The sequence below is a fragment of the Centruroides vittatus genome, unplaced genomic scaffold (assembly GCF_030686945.1).
Source record: "Centruroides vittatus isolate TY-2023 unplaced genomic scaffold, ASM3068694v2 contig_352, whole genome shotgun sequence".
NCBI lineage: Eukaryota > Metazoa > Arthropoda > Arachnida > Scorpiones > Buthidae > Centruroides > Centruroides vittatus.
Window position 1 is genome coordinate 394,991 of NW_027122175.1, and position 22,705 is coordinate 417,695.

A 22,705-nucleotide genomic window follows, 5' to 3' on the forward strand; every position below is an offset into this window, starting at 1 on the left:
GTTTTCTGTTTAATAATTGTATTATTACATCAAGACATTATTACATTGATGACTGCCGATAAAACACATTGCTGACCAAATGTGCTGCCAACCAAACGATTCCAATATTCACTTCTGTCTGTCCCAACCTATGCTTTCAATATGCTGTTCAGAAAAATTATTATAAAACCTTTTAATCGGTATAAATTTGAGCTTTGATTATTCTGAGCTACATTTGAATAAAATTGATTTGTTTCAATGCAATTTTATCCTTACAAGCATAAAATTAAACCATAAAACTGAAATAGCTCTATGGGAAACCTTCATGAACTTTGACTTATAAACCCAGAAGCTTTGCAAGCATGCATCTCACCAATCATGAGAAAAGGCTTAAGTTTAAAATTTGAGCTTTCTAGACCAAATAATTTTTCTCTACAATCATTTGCAGCATTGAATGAAAAAAAAGAGGAAGGAAAAAAAGATACAGCTGTTTTGGCAATTTTTGCACTTTTCAGTTGCTTATATTTCGGCAATCACTTTATAGAAAATCTTGAAATTTTACACACTACCTAAGAAAACAATTACCTTTCGAATGAAATATTCAAAATTACTTTAGACGTTTGGGGCAGAAACATTGACCCCTGGAAATCAGCAACTCAGATTTCTGTATATATAGTCGATCAGTGACTTTTTTACTTGTCAGAGGGTCAATGCTGTGACTCTTGATATTATAATATATCTGCTTATAATATCTGAGGCAGAATGCTAAAGATTTAAATTAAGGAAGTATGCCAACAATGTATATCCTTTACTTTAAGCATATCATAGATAATATATGTCTTATAAAAAAAAAACAAGTTATAATTAATTGCAAAGTTGGAAAATAACTAGTTTTTTAAGAACCTACCTTTATATTATTGGCATCTCAAGTAATTTTCTTTATGTATATCATCAGGAAATAATGTGTAATCTTTTGATTTGGTATTTTTGAGACCAGAATTTCTTCTCATTAAAAAATATTCAATTCTCATATAGGAAATTAGTTGGTGCTCTCATGTAGACCAGTGTTTCTCAACGGGGGTGATATCGCCCCATGTAAGTGTTTTTCCATGTTGGGGGCAATTAGTAACAATTTATATTTTGGGACAAAAAACAATTTTCTGGGCGATATAGTAAAACATTATATTACGAATAATTAGATATTTTATTCATTATATTGTACAATAATTAAACAAATAACATTATACTAGTTACTAGTCTATTCAATGTAATATGAATTTGGCGTTAGCCTCGGCCCTCGGCATCGGAATTTTGAAGGTTGCAGTGAGGATTCTTAGTGAATAATACTGTCATTGCAATAAAAAGCATTATATTTTTATATTTGTTAAATTTGTTAATACTTATGTTTTTTTAATTTTGTTAATTATATTAAAATCTAATACGTATTCTGAGTAAATAAATGTTTAATTTTTTACAAGTATATAATTATCAAATAAACTAATAAACCCAACAAAATTTTTTTCAAAGTGAAGGGGGCGATACTATGTAATGGTTTTATTGAAGAGGTGACAATTCGTTAGAGGTTGAGATCAGATAAGATCCTAAAAATTAGATTGCAGGTTCAAAACTTTTTGTTTATTTTTTTCCAACTACCGCTTTATAACTTATCCCATGCATATTCTATTATATTATTAATTAGGAAATTTGTATTATGAATTGTAAAATATTAATCCTATCCTATGTAAGATAGTAATTCTTGATATCTTTTACATATTCAAATTTCATAGAATCAATACTTGTTATGACACTGTTGATATGCAAACAAACTATATCAGAATATCATTCATTTATTTATTAATATCCAAATTTATATTTAATTAGATTAAATTCTAAGTATTCAAGGCCCACCATTTCCTATTTTCTTGAAATCATTAGAATGCTTTCCTTAATTCTCAAATAAAGTAGACTTCATTTGCTGTAATCATGGATAATATTATCAAAATAAGCAGGCTACAAAACATACAAGGTATAATACATAATAAAAATTATTCAATTATTTCTAATCTGAATTCAGTTATCATTATCATTATCTTCAAGTACATAGATCTTTTTATGCTTTTTTCATACTAGCAGCCTCAAGATATAACTGATAACATGAAATCATTATAACTTATTATTAGTCTTAATCAGTACTTTAAATTAATCATTTTAATCATTATTTGCTCTAATACAATAGTCTAATTTGCTAGTATTATGCTAACTGTTGTTGAAGTTTGTAGCAGACAAACAATACTGGATGAATTACTTATTGATATGTAATAATAATTAGTAAGTTTTCAAGTTATACATTTTTAAATTATTTTAGATTGTCCTTTTAATGTTAAAGTCAACAAAACCAGAATTTCCTCCAATTGTTGTCTTATTTACTTACTTCACATAATGTTATCAGTTTAGGCAATTACCAAAACTGAAGGATTTGGATGTAAAAGGTTACTCTTTGTACTTTAAAAGGCAAAATTATAGGGATCTCTGACTAACTTTACCTTCTCTCTATGACCATAAATTGACACCTGCTCATTTCACAAGATGGATGTTAGCTAGAGTAACTTAAAAAGTACACTTTTTAAGTTACTGATATCATTACTTTTTATGAATTACCATCTTTTACATCCAAACCCTTCAATTATTACAATAAGAAGAGTCTACTGTACTTTCAAGCTTTTTTGATCATCATCAGGAGTGGAAATTACAGAAATATAAAACTCAAATCAAACACTATCAGCTTTCAAATTCAAACCATTTAATTCTAAATATTGTTGAATTTCTATTAAAACATTTATGTATAATTTATAAGTAAATATTAGAAAAATAAGGAAGTAAGAATAACCTAATAATCACATTGTTCTGAAAGTTCTTATTATGCATGTATTCATTTGTACACCTATACAACAGTACAACAACTGATGTAAAAAAAAATATTGCTTCAATATAGAGAGAAAATATAAATGTCACATGCTCCTCTTAATTGTTCTGAATTCAGTTAAATATATTTTAAACAATATAAATTTTTTCATATTACATATTTTATAAAATTAAATATTGTAAATAATTAATAAATTCTAAAATTACTTTTTTAGACAATTTGTTATTAGTAAATGAACATCTTGTCTTTCATCCAGTAGAAGCATAGCTCCCAAATAACCAATTCTTTTATCTGTAAACCTTGGTGATGCTATCAATTTTAGACATTCCAACTACAAAAAAAAAATTTTAATTAAAACTTCTAATGATATAAATATATTTTAAAAACTTTAATCTATATTAGAATTACTCATCACATATCAACTAAAAATAATATAAATTCATAACTCATTCAGTTTTCAGTATTTAAGATATTAAAAAAAATTCAATCTATTAAAGTTTTGTCATTTTAAAAACTTAATATTTTCATTAAGTCTGTTAATTTATATTTGAAAGCATTTGTTGTATTAAAAGAAAAAAAATTCATTTTGTGGAGATATGCCACATTAAATAAGCCTAGTAAATTCTATATATTATATATGTAGTAACTGAACAACCTATAAAACAAAAGAAATTAAACAAACATCATTTCAAACACACAAATTATTTCAGAGAATAACAAAATAGTATTTGATTATAGATGGTGTAGTTCATGAAGGGAAGAGTGGTGAACTTTGAATATGTAAAGCTTATATGCCAATATTTGTAAGTATTAATGTAGATTATCAGATTTTAACCTTAACTTAACATTGTTTTATTTTTTAAAAAATATTGTCCTATTAAGTGTATTATTATAATGAAGAGAATCTAGAGCAGGCATGGCCAACATATGGCTCGCTTAATGAATTTATGCGGCCCGCGATTAATCTTTCAATATTAGTTACTTAACTTCCAATAATTGGTCAAATGGATTCGCAATACTTCGTTTTTTTTTTTAAATTCTATTGTAGAGATTTACAACTTTTGTACTTGTCTGTGTGATAGTGCCAGAATAAAAAAAATGATAAATTTAAAATATTAATATTTATCATAAAATAATGTATGTTAGTAATTCAAGATATACAAGTGATATTCCATTTAACTTAGTAATTTGTGTGCTTTGCTAGAAATGTAATACTAATATATTTAAACATTTATTTACTTAAATGAATTGTTTTTGTATTTAAGGTTTTTTAATTTTAATATTTCGTTCGGCCCGTGAAAAAAGTTTTCTTTCCAATTTGACCTGGGGCAATTCGACCTGTTGGCCACACCTGATCTAGAGATTAAAATGGATTTATAAGAACAATAAAGACAATAATATACATAATAATTTTTATAATTATTTTAAAAATTGTTTGCTGTTGATCTAATAAGTTTAATCTCAGATAGAGTTGAGACAGAAAAATGGATAACAACTCTTTTATCTCAAAAGTTACATATTGTATAAATAATCTAATTCACTATAAAAAAGAGCTTAGATCATACTTACAGTCCTTTCAAAAAAGAATAAATTAAAAAAGTTAGTCAAATCCATCCAATGAACAAAGCGATAATACAAATACATCTTACTAACCTTGTATAGCTTTGTGGGTAATACTTAGAACGTATCACTAATGTTTTTGACCCATTTCTAGGGTCTTCTTCAGGTGTTCTACAAATTTTTCTGGTTCAATTCCAATTTTTAAACATTCTAGTCTCCAATGTTTCTATCTTCTAATTTATTTTTTAAAATTTCAAAATTTAAATCACCGAAAGATGTGCGCCTGCGTCGGCTATTATAGCATTGCATCATAAATAGCCTGCCATGCTCTCAATAGTTGTTTTTCTTCTTTAAAATTGATTGACAGGCCTTTGCAGTCCACTTGAAAAATTTCTAATGCCTCCAGATTTCGCAGTTGGTTTATATGCTGGGTTTGTCAGATCATTTCCACTTGTTGTAGATTAGGTGTAATGCCATTTTCATTGACATATATTGCAAAGGCGGTATTGCTTTTCTTTCTTTCGATGTCCATTTTGTGCTCACGGAGGTGTTGTTTAAGTGATTGTTTTGTAAATCCAACATACATGGTGTCTCTATTAAATCTGTTATCTCTTAGTGGAATTTTATATATTCTTGGCATTCTTTTGATTTCCACCCAATCCTTCTCATTTCTTAACAAACTGAATGTATCTGGCTTACGTCTGCAGGCTATTTTTGTGTTAGTGTAAGCTCCAATTTCTTGATATAGGGACTGCATAGGGCACTTATATGTTATAGCTATACGGTAGGGAGATGTATCTTGTTGCGGATCCTTTTTCTGTAATCTTATTTAATTGGACTTCGAGTTGGTTTTTTGTTTATCTGCCATTCTATATATTAGGCTTTTATTGTAGCTGTAATTTTCAGCAATTTCTGCTATTTTTCTTATTTTCCCCATTTGTCCTGTTCTTTGCTACAGTGTGTGTAGACCCTTCTGATAAGCACTCTAAAAACTGAAATTTTGTACTTGTATGGGTTGTTAGAGTTGGCAGGAATGTATATTGGGATGGCACTTGGTTTTCAGTATATTTTGGTGTCATATCCACTACCATTGAATGTCATACTAACATAGAAACAAAACACCTTAATTTGTTGCTGAGAAATTGAAAAAACTAACGTATTTCAGCCCTCTTTTTTGAAGGAACATCTTCCCATCTAATTGTAAGCATGATGTATAACACAGTATATACAATAGTTCTAGTATTTGTTTTTTGGTCTGCATTGTTTGCCATCTTAGTAATGAGCCAATCTCGTAGACCACAGAAACAGGGCTCTAGTTTAACTGACGGATATAGCACTTAAAGTCTAAAATGGTGATCCAGGATTCTTCAGATGGTTCACAGTTCCGTATGGCTTCAATTACTTGTTTTGGAATTGGAAATTGCAAATCGATAGCCTTCTAGGTGTTCAGCCAGGAGCATATGAATCTTCTGTTCTATTTTTCTGGTGGGTGTGTTGGTTCTGTCCAAGATAGGTCTTAATTCCATCCCTTGTTTATGTGTTTTGGTGTGGACAATAGTCTCAAAACTGCTGGTGAGGCTATTGTTGCATAGCTTAGTCCTAACTTCCTTGCCAGTTGTGTGTGTGTAAACTTATGGACTCTTGACTGGAGCTTGTTGATGAAGTCTTTTCTTACCTCCTCACATTCCGTGTCCTGTATATATTTCTGTAGGATGGTGATATAGGAGTTCTTCTTCATGAATACTACAGTTTTATTTTTATCTGCCTTTAAAATGGTGATGTTATTTTCTTTTAGCCATTTCCTGCTCTTATCCAAAGCAAATTCAATGGTAGCAGATATGACACCAAAATATACCAAAAAAAAAAAATCAATTAGAACAATGCATAAATTATGGTATTCAAAGCTTAATAATCTAATTAAATTTGAAGATCTTCTACATGAGAAAGAATATAATAGCTTAATTGAAGCTAACAGCAGAGTTATAACTATACAAGGAAGACTGGTGGAGAAACTAAAATCTAAATATAAGAAAAAATGAGTTGGATTTTTTCTAATTTTAAATACAGTAGACTCTCCCACATCCAGCTCTCCCATATCTGGACTGATCAAAGGCAACTAAAAATTTTTGAAAATATTGTACACTACCAATCTTACCTTTCCATACTGCAGTGTGTATATTTTTTAATTTTTTTATTGAAATTGCCTTGAAGTTCTTAGAAGAATACAATGCATCAACCACCACTGACATGATAATGATGAGGTATTTGCAAAATATAGCAGTTTGTCAGCGAATCAACAAAAACAAAACAAACATCTTTTATTTTTAAAATTAATTGTAATCGTAAAAAATAAGCACATCAAAGTCAAAATAAACATGTTTATATATACAGTAGGCACATATGTTACAATCTTATTTAAAAATTATCACATTCCCTTATCTGATTTTTCTATTATCTGAATCACTCCATCCACATTAGTTCAGTTAAGGGAGAATCTACTTATTCTAAATATCTAGAATCCTTAAGTAATCAAAAAACAAGATCAGTCACTTTCTTATCTAATAACAGATCAAACAGTATAATATTTTCATTTATATTATATCATTTTTTAAACAAATCTATTGATTATCTTTTAATAATATTTTTGAATGTAATAATATACTAAAAATAAAAAATAAGTCATTAAAAATGCTACCAAAAAAAAGAAAAAACAAGTAAGACGGCAAAGCCGTATTTCAGACAAGACTATGTCTCGGAGAATCACTACTAAGTGGGATCACTCCAACGCTCACAGTAAGTCTCGTTCTCATTCTCCAATCGTCTTTGGTATCGCTGGTTTAGAGCACAATTGTTCAAACTTTGCCGGCCACCACTATAAGGCATTTTCAGTGAAATTAACCTATCCAATGTTGAAATTTCTCTCCATTGCATGTCACACCCAGGTTGAATTTTTGTCAATGCCTAATGAAAATTTCCCGTTTTTGAAAAAAATAATCATGGCTATTGTATCATCCAAAATTATTTTTTTTTATATATTAATAAATGTAAAAAGAAAAAAAATTATATTTCAAAAGTTAGGTTTAATATAAAATTACAAAATTATAATGACTAGTGCCATCTAGTTTCAAAAACGTTCTAATGCTGAAACGAGATATCTCAGTTCAATCGGTCAGAGTCAGCACTTCAACCAAAGATATGTTGGGAATAACACAGAACAGGTAAATGAGTTTTTTCAAAGGTTCATTTGTCAAAATTCGATTTCACAACATTTGCATTTCAAACTTTCTAATGAGCAACACATGCACAAATCTCACACTCTTGCATCTTTGTAGAAACAATGTTGCCATTTTGTATTTTATTTTGACTCAGTTCTCAGTCCCCTGAGTACCTATAAGTCTGATTTTTTTTATGCACCCATGAATATGGCACCTAATACAATGTGCCAAATTGCAAGTCCTAACATGTACTCCTTCATACCTCTAAGCTGGTAAGCCAGGACTGCACTGCAATTTTATAAACAAGAAATAGTCTTGTCAAAAATATACTTCAATATAAATGGTTTGAAATAGAAGAATATAAAAATTTTTATGTAGTATTAAAATTCCTGTTATGGAGTCTCTGGTTTTTATATTGCAAAGAAGTTATTTTATAAATAATAATATAATTTTCTTACGTTAAACTGAGTTAAATAAAATATTCTTAATCAAAATTAGAGTTTAAAATCTGAGTATTTCACTAAAATAACAGAATCTATGCTCTTAATTACATATTAATATTTTATTTTATATTTTAAGCACATTTTGAAATTAAATTAGAAGATTTCATAACTCAATACAGAAAAAAATTTTAGTATTACTTTTTATTAGATTTGTACAATTATAATATTGTTATTAGTTTATTTTGAACTACATATATCAATATAAAAGAAAAATAACAGACTCACTTGTCCAAAATGTGCAGGATAACCCAGCATGTGAATATACAGCAGTTTCGCTACATTACGACATCTCCACGTATCATCTTCCTCACGGAAAGTTGATCTAACATAAGCACATTCTTTCTGAACAACTGCACGTTCATCAGCAGCTGTCCTAGCAGCGCGGATCTGCCTGATTAAATCTCGTAAACGCATGGACGTTGGCATACTTGAAGTTAACCTAAAATATTAATCACATTCAATAAAGATTTAAGATAAAAATAAAATATAAAACTAATGTAACACAAATTAAAATTTTATCAAAAAAAAGTAAATATAGAGACTGCTAAATCAGTTACCAGCAGCTGGTCTTGTTGTCAGTAATATGAATCTAATCTGAATGAATCAAACATTTAAACATTTTTTTAAGAATATGCTCAACAATTTAATTTTATTTACATTTGAAAAAATTTAAAAATTTACTAATATAGTTTAAAATTTTCAATTTAATTTTAATGTATTTATTCAGAAATTAAATTTTAAAATTATATCTGATAATATTTTTAAAAAAAGTAACAAAAAAAGAATTACTCTAAGGATAAAAGTATGAAATCTAGACTAAAATTTATTTTTAAGAAATACCTCTGGCAAATTTTATTCTATAGTTATTCACCTTTACACTGAGCAGAAAGAACAGTTTCATAGGAAAATACAAGCGTATTGAATTAAGAGATATTTTCAATGGAATTATACTCACTAATTAATAATATTTTACATTCTACATAAAAAAACACTAATTTTAGTAAAGATAAAACTGAAGAAATAACTGTTGATTTTTAATAATACTTATTTTTCAAAATTTAATAAAAAAAAAATTACTGTGGCTACTCAACAGCTCATCATAACATACATTATATATTAATTTCTAAATTATATGATGTTATCTACTGTAAAGAGAACTGATATAATATGAGCAATTATTTATTGTGACATCATCACAATGCCAGGCTGCAATTTTTAATCATATTTTTAATTTATTTCATTTAAAATATGTGCTCCCCTCCTCAAATTAGTTGTGGCTTGCTCCTGTACCATACATCATATTTTTCCTGATAAAAACAGAGTCATGCTAGTCATCTATGTAAATCTGTTCTAGAGAAAATTTTTGAATTGAAATAGCATGACTGTATAGTTAATCAGGACCTCCTGCTCCTAAAGTTTCCATATCTGGTTTCATCTTTCATTTATCTAACTCCATTCTCGAGATTAAGGAATAACAGACAGACAAATTACAGTGGGAATTTATAGGTCTACAATTTTTTTCAAATTGCATAATTGACAAAAAAAATCAACTAATTAGTAATAATAGTAAATTAAAACAAGTTCAATGTTGAAATATTGGATGTGTTAACTAACAAAGCTGATTTAGTTAAGCTGTTGAAGTTGCTATAAGCAACTTATGCTTTCAAAAAAAAATAGTTCTACAGCTGCTTTTGTTGTTTGTAAATGCTATTTTCTTTTTATAATTTAAAATGTTTATTCAGATACAATGCAAAATTGTAGTTGATATAAAAATTATAAATCAGAGGCAGCCAATGAAACAGATATTTTCCAGTCTAAAATTCTTACAAATATAGAATGTTCCATATAAAACACAACTCATCCATACACTATCTGACCTTTGGCATTCCTTGTTAAAAAAAAACCTATCTGAACTTTGTTACTATTCTATTTACTGATGTCTTATTAGGAATCAAACACAAACATTTATGGCTGCCATGTTAAGTTTTGTCTGCTTCCATAGTATATCCACCATTATTAATTTTTTTTCACATACCCCTAAACCACCAAGCATGTACTGTACCCAGTGGCGTAGCTACAGATTTTGTGCCCTGGAGCAAGTAGAATCGGCACACCCCTTGTTCCGCGGAAGAGGTCAAGAAATTTATTTTGAACATCTAATATAAAAACATATATTTAATTATTTCGACTTAAAACCTTACTTAATAACAACTTATTTGAGATTTGAAGCAATTCAACAATAAGATATTCAATTTAATAAATACAAACATAATAATGAAACAAAATATAATTCTTTAAGTATGGAAGACCTAATAATACTACATATTATATAAATTGTATTGGCAAAATGTACCTCCCTGCAAAATTTAGGAAATTTTTGACAAAAAGCACAGGAACTTCAAACAGGGTAAACAAAATCATGCCACAAAAAGTAATGTGACCTTAGGGTCGGTGTCTCTTTGACACCACGTCAGAATGTGACACCACCGAGTCTCTAAGGACCCGGAAGCCGAGACGGCGAGTTATTATGTCACGCGAGCAGTCGTGGGTAAGCGGTTAAATTTGGAGTAGAGGTGAGGAGAGAGAAACGAGGATATGATTCACTCAGAATCCCTTTTAACTAGTAATAATGATTTAATATTAACAAAAGTAAATACAGGTATACAGGTGGTATTAAACATGGTGACCATTTCCAATGGTCTTAGTGAGACCGGTTGTATTTGTGTCATTCCAAGAGAGAGAGAGTTTACAAATGAATCGCGTGTTGATAAATACCTGGTTAAGAGACTTGACAGGAAGAGACTGGATTTCTTGACTGGAGGTATGGCAGACAAAGTCCGATTAATAGTCTGATGGAATAGTCCACAGAAAAATATCCAATGGCTCACCAGGTTAGGTAACTAGAATACGCTTGAGTTTTACGGAGATTTTGTGATGAATTTTTTCTATAAGATTGGAGCATGATTTGAACAACTAGATGACAACTGCCTGGGTTTGTCATCACCTCCCTTTTTTATTTGGACCTTCTCTTGGGTTTTTTCCATGAGGTCAGAAGAGGGTTGTTAAAGGTCTGGTGTCCAATAGTTAAAGTTTATATCGAAGGTTCTGGGTGACACACTAGATGGGTCATCTTCAACAAGGAAACAAGTCTGTGGGAATTAATTTTTATGGATTTTCGCTTTGCTCTTTGATAAAATGATGGAATTTTAAACGATTGAAATTTAGAGTGATTAAAGTTTAAGATAAAATTTTTGTCTATTTGCCCTTTACAGTAACATCGATACATACAGAAATTATCCCCAATTGTTTTGCATTTCTCGATGTTTCAAGGTATCCTAAGTCGAAAAATGCAAATCAGTCAATCACTTTCTCCAGATCAAGTTGACAAGCTATTGATCCTTCAATTGATACAGTAGGCAAAGAGCTAAGATGGTGATGTGACATGCAGCTTCTTAAATAAATTTTGATTAATTTTAGTTTTGAAAAACTTCATTCTTCTACCACTGTCATCACCTGTAAAGTTAAAAAAATCAGGCATGCTGCAATAAGGTCGGAGAAGCTACTTGAGGCTGCGGTGTGAGTTAAAAGTGGTTCGGTAACTTCGCGCATAGAAGTAATTTTTTTTACCTGAGTATAAAAATACATTTTAAATCGAAGTAGTTGAGATCCAAAACTAGGTGAAATGTTGGAGGGATATGCTGATTGTAAAAATCCTCGTGTTTCCAGAATATTTTTATCAGATGACGCGACAAAATATGCAAATGATAAGCACTTAAAAAATGTACCTAATTGTCGAATAAATTCAAATATAATAGTTAATTGATTAATTATTAAATCCAAAAATTTTTTACAAATGTTTTTCAAGTTTTATTTCGCCCTTTCTAACTTGGCACCCTGGTGATTCGTGCACCTGGAGAAGTTTGCTCTAACTGCTCCATGGTAGCCATGCCTCTGACTGTACCCCTTGTTGGGAATCGCTGCTATATACAAAATTTGACTAGATATAATGTCAATGAATTCTGCAAATGTAAACATCTCTAAACCCTATAGTTAAAGCCAAACAATTGCCAAATTAGATTGGACTATATTAATGCTACTATTAATAATTAAATGCTAAGTAATTTGGCCTAAAGGTAGTCATCTCTTAGTAAATTTAATAATCAAAATTAAATATTTATTAATTAATTAGGAACGTTCTGGAAGAAAAGAATCCACCTGAAGCATGACTCAAACCCACAACTGGCACTTACCATGTGGATGCATTGCAGTTACACTATCTGGACCTCTGTCCAATTTTTGTTTTGCCATAAGTAACCAGTATGGTTATATTTAAAGTAATAGTTCTGGAAGTGAAGATTGAACAGAGGTCTAGGTAGCACAACTGGCAACACATATGCATGGTAAGCATTTGAGTAGTAAGCATTTGAATGGGACTTAACCCCACAGTTGTGGGTTCAAGTCCCACTCTGGACCAACCTTCTAAATTAATTAATAAATTGTTCATTTGTTATAAAACCGTGTTGTACTAGATTTTCTTTAGAAGTGTTGAACACGAGATCGTGTTATTAACCAATCACATGGCTTCTTATTATAAATATTAATTTAATTTTAATTATTAAATTTATTAAGAGATGACACACAACATCTACCTCTAGGCCAAATTACTTAGCATTTAATTATTAATATTAACAGTAATACAGTACAATCCAATCCAGCAATCATTTGGTTTCATTGAATTTTGCATTTAACATAATCTAGCTACTAAATAAGAAATAGTTACTTATCAGATGAAAATAATTTTGATGTTGAAAATTTATTATATAGACATGATTAAACTTCAAAACAAATAAATATTAAAATTTGAAGTTATCATTTTTAACTTTTGCTTTTATCACATTCAATAACATTACAGAATAATATATCTAATTTATACTAAACTTAACCATGTCGAGTTACTTATGGAAACAAAGTACAGACATATAAAAGCAATAAAAAAAAACTGTAAACTAAAGGAATGCCAGGTAACATGCAATGTTGCTAAAAATCAGGAAAAACATGTCTGGAATATGTGAAGTATATAATGTTAAACTGTCCTTAGGTGTCATGCTACAACTTATAAATTTTGTACAGTATCAATAAAAATTATATATTTTTGTTATATTAACTTGAAGAATGTATAAATATTTACATAATATTTATACATTCTTCATGTTAATATATTTTTCAAATGAATAATATCAGGTTATACAAAAACAACAGTAAATTGGAACAATATATATAGACTCTCACCTAAACGTCAAATTTTCAGCAAAACACCCATTCAACATTCGAATGTTTTCCTGATGAAGGCCAAAAACGTTCGAATGTTGAATTTGGGTGTTTGCTGGAAATTTGACGTTTAGGTGAGAGTCTATACCAGATTATAGTACATAATTTTAAAAAATCATTACTTTTGGTAGCATTGTTTATATAAAAGTATATCAGTAACATTATTAATCTCTCAAATTTATCTAATAATACATAATAATCCAACTTGATTTATCTATATATATAAAATTACATTTCCTAACTGACTGACTGACTGATTCATCATCGCCCAGAGCAAACCACTGAACCTAGAGGTGAAATTTGGTACACAGTTAGAGTACTTCATGAAAATGCACACTAAGAAGGGATTTTTGAAAATTCCCCCTGTGGGGAGAGGGAGAGGATTAAGGCTTAACCTGAAGAACAGCTTCTACTGTACTATTTTAGATGCAATTTTTTGTTTTTGATAGTAATAACTTAATTTCCAAACATACAATATTTACCAAATCATCCAACTTGTTTGCCTGAGCAATGTCAGGCTCATTTGCTAGTTAGTAATAAACCAAATATCTAATTGCCAGATTTATCAGGTTACATATTACTAAAGCTATATAACATGTAGTTATATAATAATATAATTTTGACTAGAAGAGATGATATGCAAAAGATATGGATTTAACTCTACACTACAGGGCAATCATTTCTTTCAGATTATCCTAAATTACTTAATTTATTTAAATTTTGTTTATAAGTATTAATATTGATGTAAGATGCCAACCTAACTGCCTACCTATAGACAAATTATATAATTAATTAATTGAATTAGTAGTCCAAAATATAGCCTGATAAATCTGGAAATTAAATATTTGATTTATTTAATAATTTCCAATTAAAAATTTTCTTTTATATATTAATATTACACAGTTATAGTGCAATTTAAATCAAAAGGACTTTTTATCTTATTATAAAAACTATCATTTGAACATAATAATAAGGATATTAAACAAAATTTATAATATTCCAATAGATTTATTATTCCAGAACTTATTTGTGATGAACAAAATAACATATGCTATACATTATGTAGAAAAAAAAAAAATACAGATATCCCCTGTATAACACTGCAGTTAAGTTCTGAAAAAGTGCCATGTTATGCAAATCATGCTATATGAAACAAAGGTCTAATACAAACCAGGGTTAGGTTCCAAAAGTTAGCAAAAGTATGCTATTCTTTTTTGTAAATAAGAAAAATATGTTTATTAAAGCAATAATTAACTAACAATCACAATCAAAAGTATTGCACCTTAATATTAATTTTTTCTTCATTGCTAAACACATTAAACAAGGACATTTTCTTTTCAGCAAAATATCATCATCGTCTGAGCTTTTCTGTTAACCTTAATCTGAAGTATCAGCAACAACTTGATTTTTCTCTATTTTTCATACAATCTGATATTTTAAAATTTGCTTGCATTTGCCTAAGAGATCTTTAAAATTCCAAAATTTTTTTATGTAGTAACTGTTAATTTAATCTATAAAAACAAAACACAGTGACAGTCTTAATTTGGAGTAAACCACGAATGATAACAACACATGATTTATAGAGATGCTACAATAAAAAGATGCAATAAGGAAGAAAAAACTGTACAATCAGTTCTCATTAAAGAAAACTGAGCAAAAGGCATGAAACACCATCAAAAATTTCAATATTCTAAAATCCGTGGGCAAATATGAAATAACATGCATGCTTGCTTGAATTAAAAAATATGCCAAATGACAGCATTTGCACTTAAAAATTGTAACTTTGTATGAGTCACGTTTCCAATTTTCAAGCTGTGTTAGAGTGAAACAGTGTTGTACAAGAGATACCTATATTTAAAAAATAATTTTTTCTACAGATCATATTTAAATTTAAATTCCAAAAACACAACAAATGAATCTAATTTTATTGGAATATCTTTCACAAAATACACAAACCTAGCAGGAATTTTATAACAATAGAAGGCTGTTTTATCATTTTTTTATTGTTTCAAAAAATAGACATTCCTAAAGATGTATATTAAGCTAGAATGTGCTAAAATTTATGGATTTTGTAAAGAATATTCTAATAAAGCAGACTAGTGTGTTGTTTCCTAGAAAATGCATAGAAAAATTAATGAAAATCTTTTTTGAATAAGCTACACATACAATATGACCTTATATTCATTAATTAACAGTATCCATATTATCTGCATATTAATTTTCTATGTACAGTATATAAATGAAAGTCCTCTGTGTAGTACATCCTCTTATTTAATAACAAATATCTCCTTATAACAATAAATATTTTTAAATAAATCTGTTTTTCAACTTGACTTGCTTATATAAATATTTCTGTAAAATATATATTTTAATAAATTTCAGATACCTAATTAATGACAAATATAATTCTTATAAAGTTTATTTTACAACATAACATTATCTTATTTTATTCACTTCTTTTCATAAGTTCAAATTGCATTAACTAAAAAATTTTTTTAAATTAAACAGTGTGATATAATTAGAAAACAGTCAGTTTTCTCAGACTACAAGGATTATTTCTATTAATAAGGTGACCGATCATCCTCCTTTAGGGAAGACAGTCCTCCTTTTGTAAGTTCTGTCCTCCCTTGAAAAGTGTCCTCCTAAATGTCCTCCTTTTGTAAGTTCTGTCCTCCCTCGACACCCGACTGTGAAAAAATAAGTCGCGAAATAAATCTTGACAACGCACTTTGACATTAAGTCATGGAAAGTTCGACCAACTCAACAACCCATGACTGAAGAAAAAAAAAATCAACGAATTCACGCTAGTCAATATAAACCTATGTGATGATATCGCTTATTCGATATAGCATTCAAGTTTGCTAGAGTGTGGGCATATTACAATTCAATAATCCAATACTGTTTTATAAAACAGTTAAGAAGAGTAACACCCACGGTATGACTTGGGGTGACACCACGATATCTGCCCCGGGTGTCACCATGCTAGCTATGCCACTGCGCATGCAGCAGAGATTATTATAGTGTATTATTATTGCAATGAATAAAATGTTTCTTTTATTTACAATATTTTTTCCTTCAATTTATGTGTCCTCCTTTTCATTATAAAAAAGTTGGTAACCTTCCTATTAAGAAATAATCCTTAAGATAAAAACTTTTAATAAAATTTTTTATAAAAGTCTTTATCTTAAAATATTATCATCAGCAACACATTTAATAACAATCTAGTTTTTAATTAAATATATTCTAGGATTGTTAACAATCTAGTAATAAGGTTTATGCTCCTCAGATAATATTCTATTGTTGTAAGACTGGTCAAACAAGTTCATCTTCAAGTCTTTATTACTAAGGTCAGAATATAAAAATAGAAAATTTTTTAAACTTATATTTTAACAAAATTCATTAACTGGCTTTATTTAATTAATTAGTTTTAAGAATAAATTATTATTTTTTTAATTTCTTCTTCACTTAATCTAAACAATTACTAATAAATATTTCTGTAAAAGTTCTTCTGTTCTGTTTTTATAAATATATAAGAACTATAAAACTAATTTATAAAGATAAATTAATTTTTTAAGACATTATCCTTTTAATTATATCACTTTATATGTATTATATTTACTTCTATTACTAGTATATTTAATAATGACTTTTTTCTTTAATTGATATTTATCTCTCTATAATTCAAATTTAAAAACTTGAATAAGTTTCTCTTTGTTGGTATTTTTATCAAGTTTGCCAACAACAATTTAAATTTTTAGTTCCCAACTTAAGTCAAAAATAAAAACAAAACATTACATTATATAATGTGTCAGAAAGGATGAAATTTTAATCAAAACAGTAAATCACCTAATATAATTTTATTGAATTGCTAACAATAAAGAACAAATAAAAAAAATTGATTATTTTATCTATTCAAATCTATAAGGACATATATGTATATCAGACTATGAAAAATCAAAGTTTTTGAATAGATTTTAACAATCAATCAATGTCAAACTGATTTCAATGCACAAAACCTCAGAATGAATGCTTAACTGGCTTAAAATAAGCATTTATCATCTACAATATCTATTTAAAAAACTTACAAAATTTTTCCTTTTCAGTTATGCAACATCTCCATTCTGAAAATACATGACTTGTGTTTGTTATAATTAGCAAGTAACTACTTTGAACTAGCTTGCAAACAATACATTTTAATTGAAATATAGTATATTTTGCAACTAAGAATTATGTTATGCAATGAAAATTTATAACTTGTTCTATCCTTTTTTCATTCATGAGTAACATATTATTATTTAACAAAATATTTATTACTATAAGTTATTTAATACATTTTATAATAAATTTCATAATCCATATATATATTATTTTGTTTTTAATAGATATTATATTAAATTATTATTTTTATTACTTTATTTCTCATCAGATTTATCAGCTTAATATATTGCTATATATAGAATTACATCATGTTTTACATGTGAATATTCTAAATATAACATAAAATGATTTAAGTATATAGGTCAAATATAATACTTTTTGTTTTACAAGGCAAACTTGAAAATTTTATATCTTATTTAACTTCTAGAAGAGAAATCAACCAATCTTATTTTGCTTTATATATTGTGCATATGAAGTTGACCTCAATTGAAGAATTCACCTTTTATACTGCTTACCAACAACTGCTAATAAAATAATTGACTCATTGAAAAACTGTGATATCACTGATTTCAAGATTTTTTTCTTTTTCAATAATAGTATTAACAAATTTAACTTTGCATTCTGATGATAATTCATTTCTCCTGTAATTTTCGATACATTCACTAAGAATAAAAATTAACTCAGTCAAATTCTCAAATAAAAAATATAAATGCCAACTTTTATTATTATTATATCACCAAAACTCGAAACTCTACATTAAATTTGACAATTTTTTAATATGAAATCAAATTTCTGTGAAATTATTGTTGCAGTTTTATTATTTTGTTTTAATAATATGAAATTAATTTTATTTTTAAGTATTTACATTTTATCAAAAAAATTCTAACAACTAAGAAAAACAGTTATCAGCAATTCATATCTCATACAAACAAACTCTACAAAAACCCAATACATTATTATAATAAAGCCAACCACTGCCGTATTCCATCAGGCTGTATAATGGCTATATTAATAAATTACCAAACAATTTGACCCTAGAGGGAGATGTTAGGCTTTTCTTTCAGTTTAATCTAAATTATTTAATTAAAATTATAATTATTAAATTTATTACGAGATGGTGCCTAACACTTCCCTCTAGGATCAAATTGTTTGGTAATCTATTATTAATATAGCCTTTATATAGCCCGATGGCAGGCATATGGCAGTGATTGGCTTTATCATTTCCCTTACTTCAGCAATATTGCTAAAGTTCTAAATATATGAAACTGAGAAGATAATTTTAGTTTAGCTTTCATCATTCAATTTTCTTTAAATACAATAATAAAAATAAAGTTATTAGTCATTCTAAATAGTTAACAATAGCACATATACATATAGGTTATGTACTGTAATACTGAATTACTACAGTAATTGATATAAAGATATACTACCAAGTATAAAATTCTGTTTCAAGATAAAAAAAATAAAAATAAAAATACTGCAGACATTTGTATAGGCCTATAATTTATTATGAAACTTTTTAACATATTTTATTTTTAGCAAAAATATTTTAATAAAATAAATTTAATTCTGAAATCTCTACAAAATAATTATTTCTCTTATGTGAGAAAGACATTTTAAAATAGTGAATTTTTTATAAGTACTATTACCTTCAAAGATATTTTTGGATCAATAGAGCTAATTTTTTCACTTCATATACATAATATATATTATAGATAAAGAACAAAGAATTAAAAGTGAAATGCATGTACGTTTGTTAATAATTTGTATATTTAGTTGTGCACGAAGTATAAGTTATACTATACAATATTCTATATTTTATATTTCTGATAAAATTTTTGAGAAAAAAAAAATGTAATTTTCTTTTGAAGTTTTTTTTTATGTTGAATTGTATTAATGTTCCATATATATTATACTGTTATTAATTTTAATTCTTATATAGAAGAATAAATATTTTTATATCAGATGAATAAGTTAATTAACTGACTAGTATAACTTCTACATGCACACCGGAGTGTGTATAACAAAAAATTCCACTTACGTAAACCTTTAACCAGTGCGTAAAAAACTTTTAAAAAACAAATGTTTTCTGAAATAATTTTGTTTAAAAGTTTTGTAATGGTGTTCCAAAATAAAGAATCCAGCTAGTTTACCTGATGAAGAACACGGATGGTGTTCAGAAAACGTTTGTTTTTTAAAAGTTTTTTATGCACCGGTTAAAGGTTTACGTAAGTGGAATTTTTTGTTATAAGTTAATTAACTTAAATGAAAATGATATATTCCAATTAAAAATTTAAGATTATTTTTAATAAATAAATTAAATTAAGGGGATATTTCTTACTAACAGAAGACAATTATATTTTCTGTTATTCTAATTTTTGCATATTTTATTCTCTTTTAAATTTTAATAATATAAGAAATATTTTAATTTGAAGTTTTTAATTTTTACTTTAATTAATTAATTACCATTTCAGTTTTAATCAATAATAGTTAATTTACTCATTCACTATCATATTTTCAACTTCTTAAATACATTTTAGAAAATAAGACTTCTTGAAAATATTATATAGAATAAAATTTTGATTCTTTATATAGTTTAGTAAATTGTTTCTTAACTTGTTTGTGATAATCATTATTTTTATTTTTCAACTTTTCTTCTGATGATGGCATTTTCCTTTTACTGATTTTTAAATATATCAAGTCTTGCAATGATATTAATGTAGAAGTAAATGAGTTTGATAGAACAAAAATTTTTTATATTCATTTACATTATAAAGGAATTTGGCTACAGGAAATACATCACTTAATATATAAACACAGTATTATTATTAAAAACAACTATGGTCAGACTGGCCATCTGGCAATTCTGGCAAATGCCTGAGAAGTTACTGCTCTCCAGGCCAGTAAACTAGGCACTAGAGTTACACAAGAAATGCATAAAACCCAATTTAGAAACCTATCAGAAATGTTTTTATAAAACAGAAATTTTAAGGATAATACAATTATAATTCCTAATTATAATAATATATCCAAATTAACCTAATTAGTTATATGGAAAGGTTTCCAACTTAAAATGGAGTTTTGTCTTGAAATTTAGTATTTAATCTACTTCAGGAAAGAGAAAAACAATATGCATAGTGAAAATTTACATAAATTTTGGTTCAACAACTAGAGGTTAAAACTGAAGAAACAAAATTTCCAATGTTTCAAAAATCACTTTAACAGGTGGTATTTACCTGTTTTAAGACAAAATGTAATCATAATAAAGACAATTAGAGCCAATGTAACTAACACAGAGCTTTGAAAGGAGAACAAAAAAGTTTCATTGTGGAGAGTTTAATTTACAGCATGAAAATGTGGATCATTTTCACCAATAAAATGGTAACACAAAGTGTTTTATTACAATGGAAACTTGCTTTATTATTATGCAGTTGTCCACTTTTGTATTAAATGTTAACTTTTAAACATTTTCAAAAGATTTGAAGTTATCTTTATCTTAATTTCCTGAAACATAGCTGTAAATTTTAAGTTACTCTTCAAGCATACAATCAACACAATTTGGATTAATCAACACCATATCCTCAAACTGGCTTTCTCTTATTTTTCCTCTGACAAATGACAGTGTACATTGATGAATTAATTTTGACTCCATTCATGATTAAAATTCATCTTTTAATCCCCCTATAGTGATTGACACACATATTTTCATAAATTCTCACTATGCCCATTTTTTTCATTCCTAAAGTAAGTTAAATACAAAAGTTCAAGACAACACTCAATTTTAAGTTGGAAGTGTCTCTTGTTAGTGTTATTTTTCCTTTAATTCAATGCAGCTTGTTTTTTAGGTGGTCAGTTTTTAGTATAATGCCAGGACCAAGTTTTGTTTCCAGTCTGGTTCTGAAAATAACACACACAATTTCAATTTTTAAAATAATAAAGGAATTTACAAAAATACCAATATATTTTCATCTCAATGTAAAACCAAAAAATAGACTTATATTTCATCAGAAAATTTGATTTATTTCCAGTTATTTAGAAACAGAGTATCTGTAATTTTGTATTTAGCATGTTTGCAAAGTAAAAATTTGTTTTATCAAAATTATTTTCAATATTGTCAATTTATTAAGTGATCAGAGGAAATTAAAATTTCACATGAGCATGTATATTATGTGTAAAAGATTGAAAATAATAATTTTTTCATACTGTACAAAATATAACTAGCAAGATGATAATTTTAAAACAGATACATTTATAACTTTTCCTGCTCAGCAGAAATTAGAGACATTTATAGGTGAAATTTCATACATCTATATAATATAGTAGTGGTGGTAATGATAAAGATACCTGTGGAAGTTCATTTTTTACACAAAATTCAGGAGACACACCGGCTTTTTTTATACCAATTGCAAACTTATTTGTCAAACATTCTTATTCACCGGATTACTTTTTCAATTACCGACTTTTCATACCAACACAATGACCAACAATGTAAAAAAAATGCAGCATTTCTACAACCGAGTTTCTCAAATGACTTTATTTTTATTTATTAACAGTAAAGTCATATCGGACTGAGACAGATTCGCATTCTATGACACCCTTCGTCGGGCAACTTTTTCCGGACCACTCTATGGCTATTTGCCCTCCAACTGCCAGACAATAAATACAGTATATTCATTTCACATTTAATAGTAATGATTTGTATACAAGACTACGAATTCTACATGAAAAAAAATATTTCTTTCTTTACTAGAAGAGTTGTAAACTGCATCAACTAGTTACTGCACACCTTTATAAACTCCAACCCAAAAAACTTTACTAATAAACTTTAATTAAGAGTAATTTCAAAGAAACTGTAAAAGTAAGAATTAATTAAAATCACATAAACGTCGATATCAAATAACACATTTATCAGATCTTATTTCCTGCAGGTTTCCATTGGAAAAAAAACTTGGTTAATTTACATGACTGTGTCAAATTTCCTTGTACCGGTACATGCTGAAGCCTGGGTTAATTTTCAATATTTTCCGTTCCCGTTCGTA

The 22,705-nt window shown here is 27.7% G+C and overlaps 1 protein-coding gene across 4 annotated transcripts in view; it reads right to left on the reverse strand.

The window, feature by feature from the left end:
• LOC136974653 (AP-1 complex subunit gamma-1-like) overlaps nucleotides 1-22,705 on the reverse strand; it is an 81,413-nt gene that overhangs the window by 58,372 nt on the left and 336 nt on the right. For 2 of the 4 annotated variants that reach the window (XM_067269584.1, XM_067269587.1), the window contains exons 2-3: nucleotides 8,406-8,619; nucleotides 3,109-3,233 (exon numbers count right to left, since the gene is read on the reverse strand). In XM_067269584.1, the coding sequence (XP_067125685.1) occupies nucleotides 3,109-3,233; nucleotides 8,406-8,619 (339 nt within the window). Of the gene's footprint in view, nucleotides 1-3,108; nucleotides 3,234-8,405; nucleotides 8,620-8,737; nucleotides 8,762-22,627; nucleotides 22,650-22,705 lie in introns of those variants that run through there. The other 2 variants (XM_067269585.1, XM_067269586.1) reach the window with 2 other exon arrangements.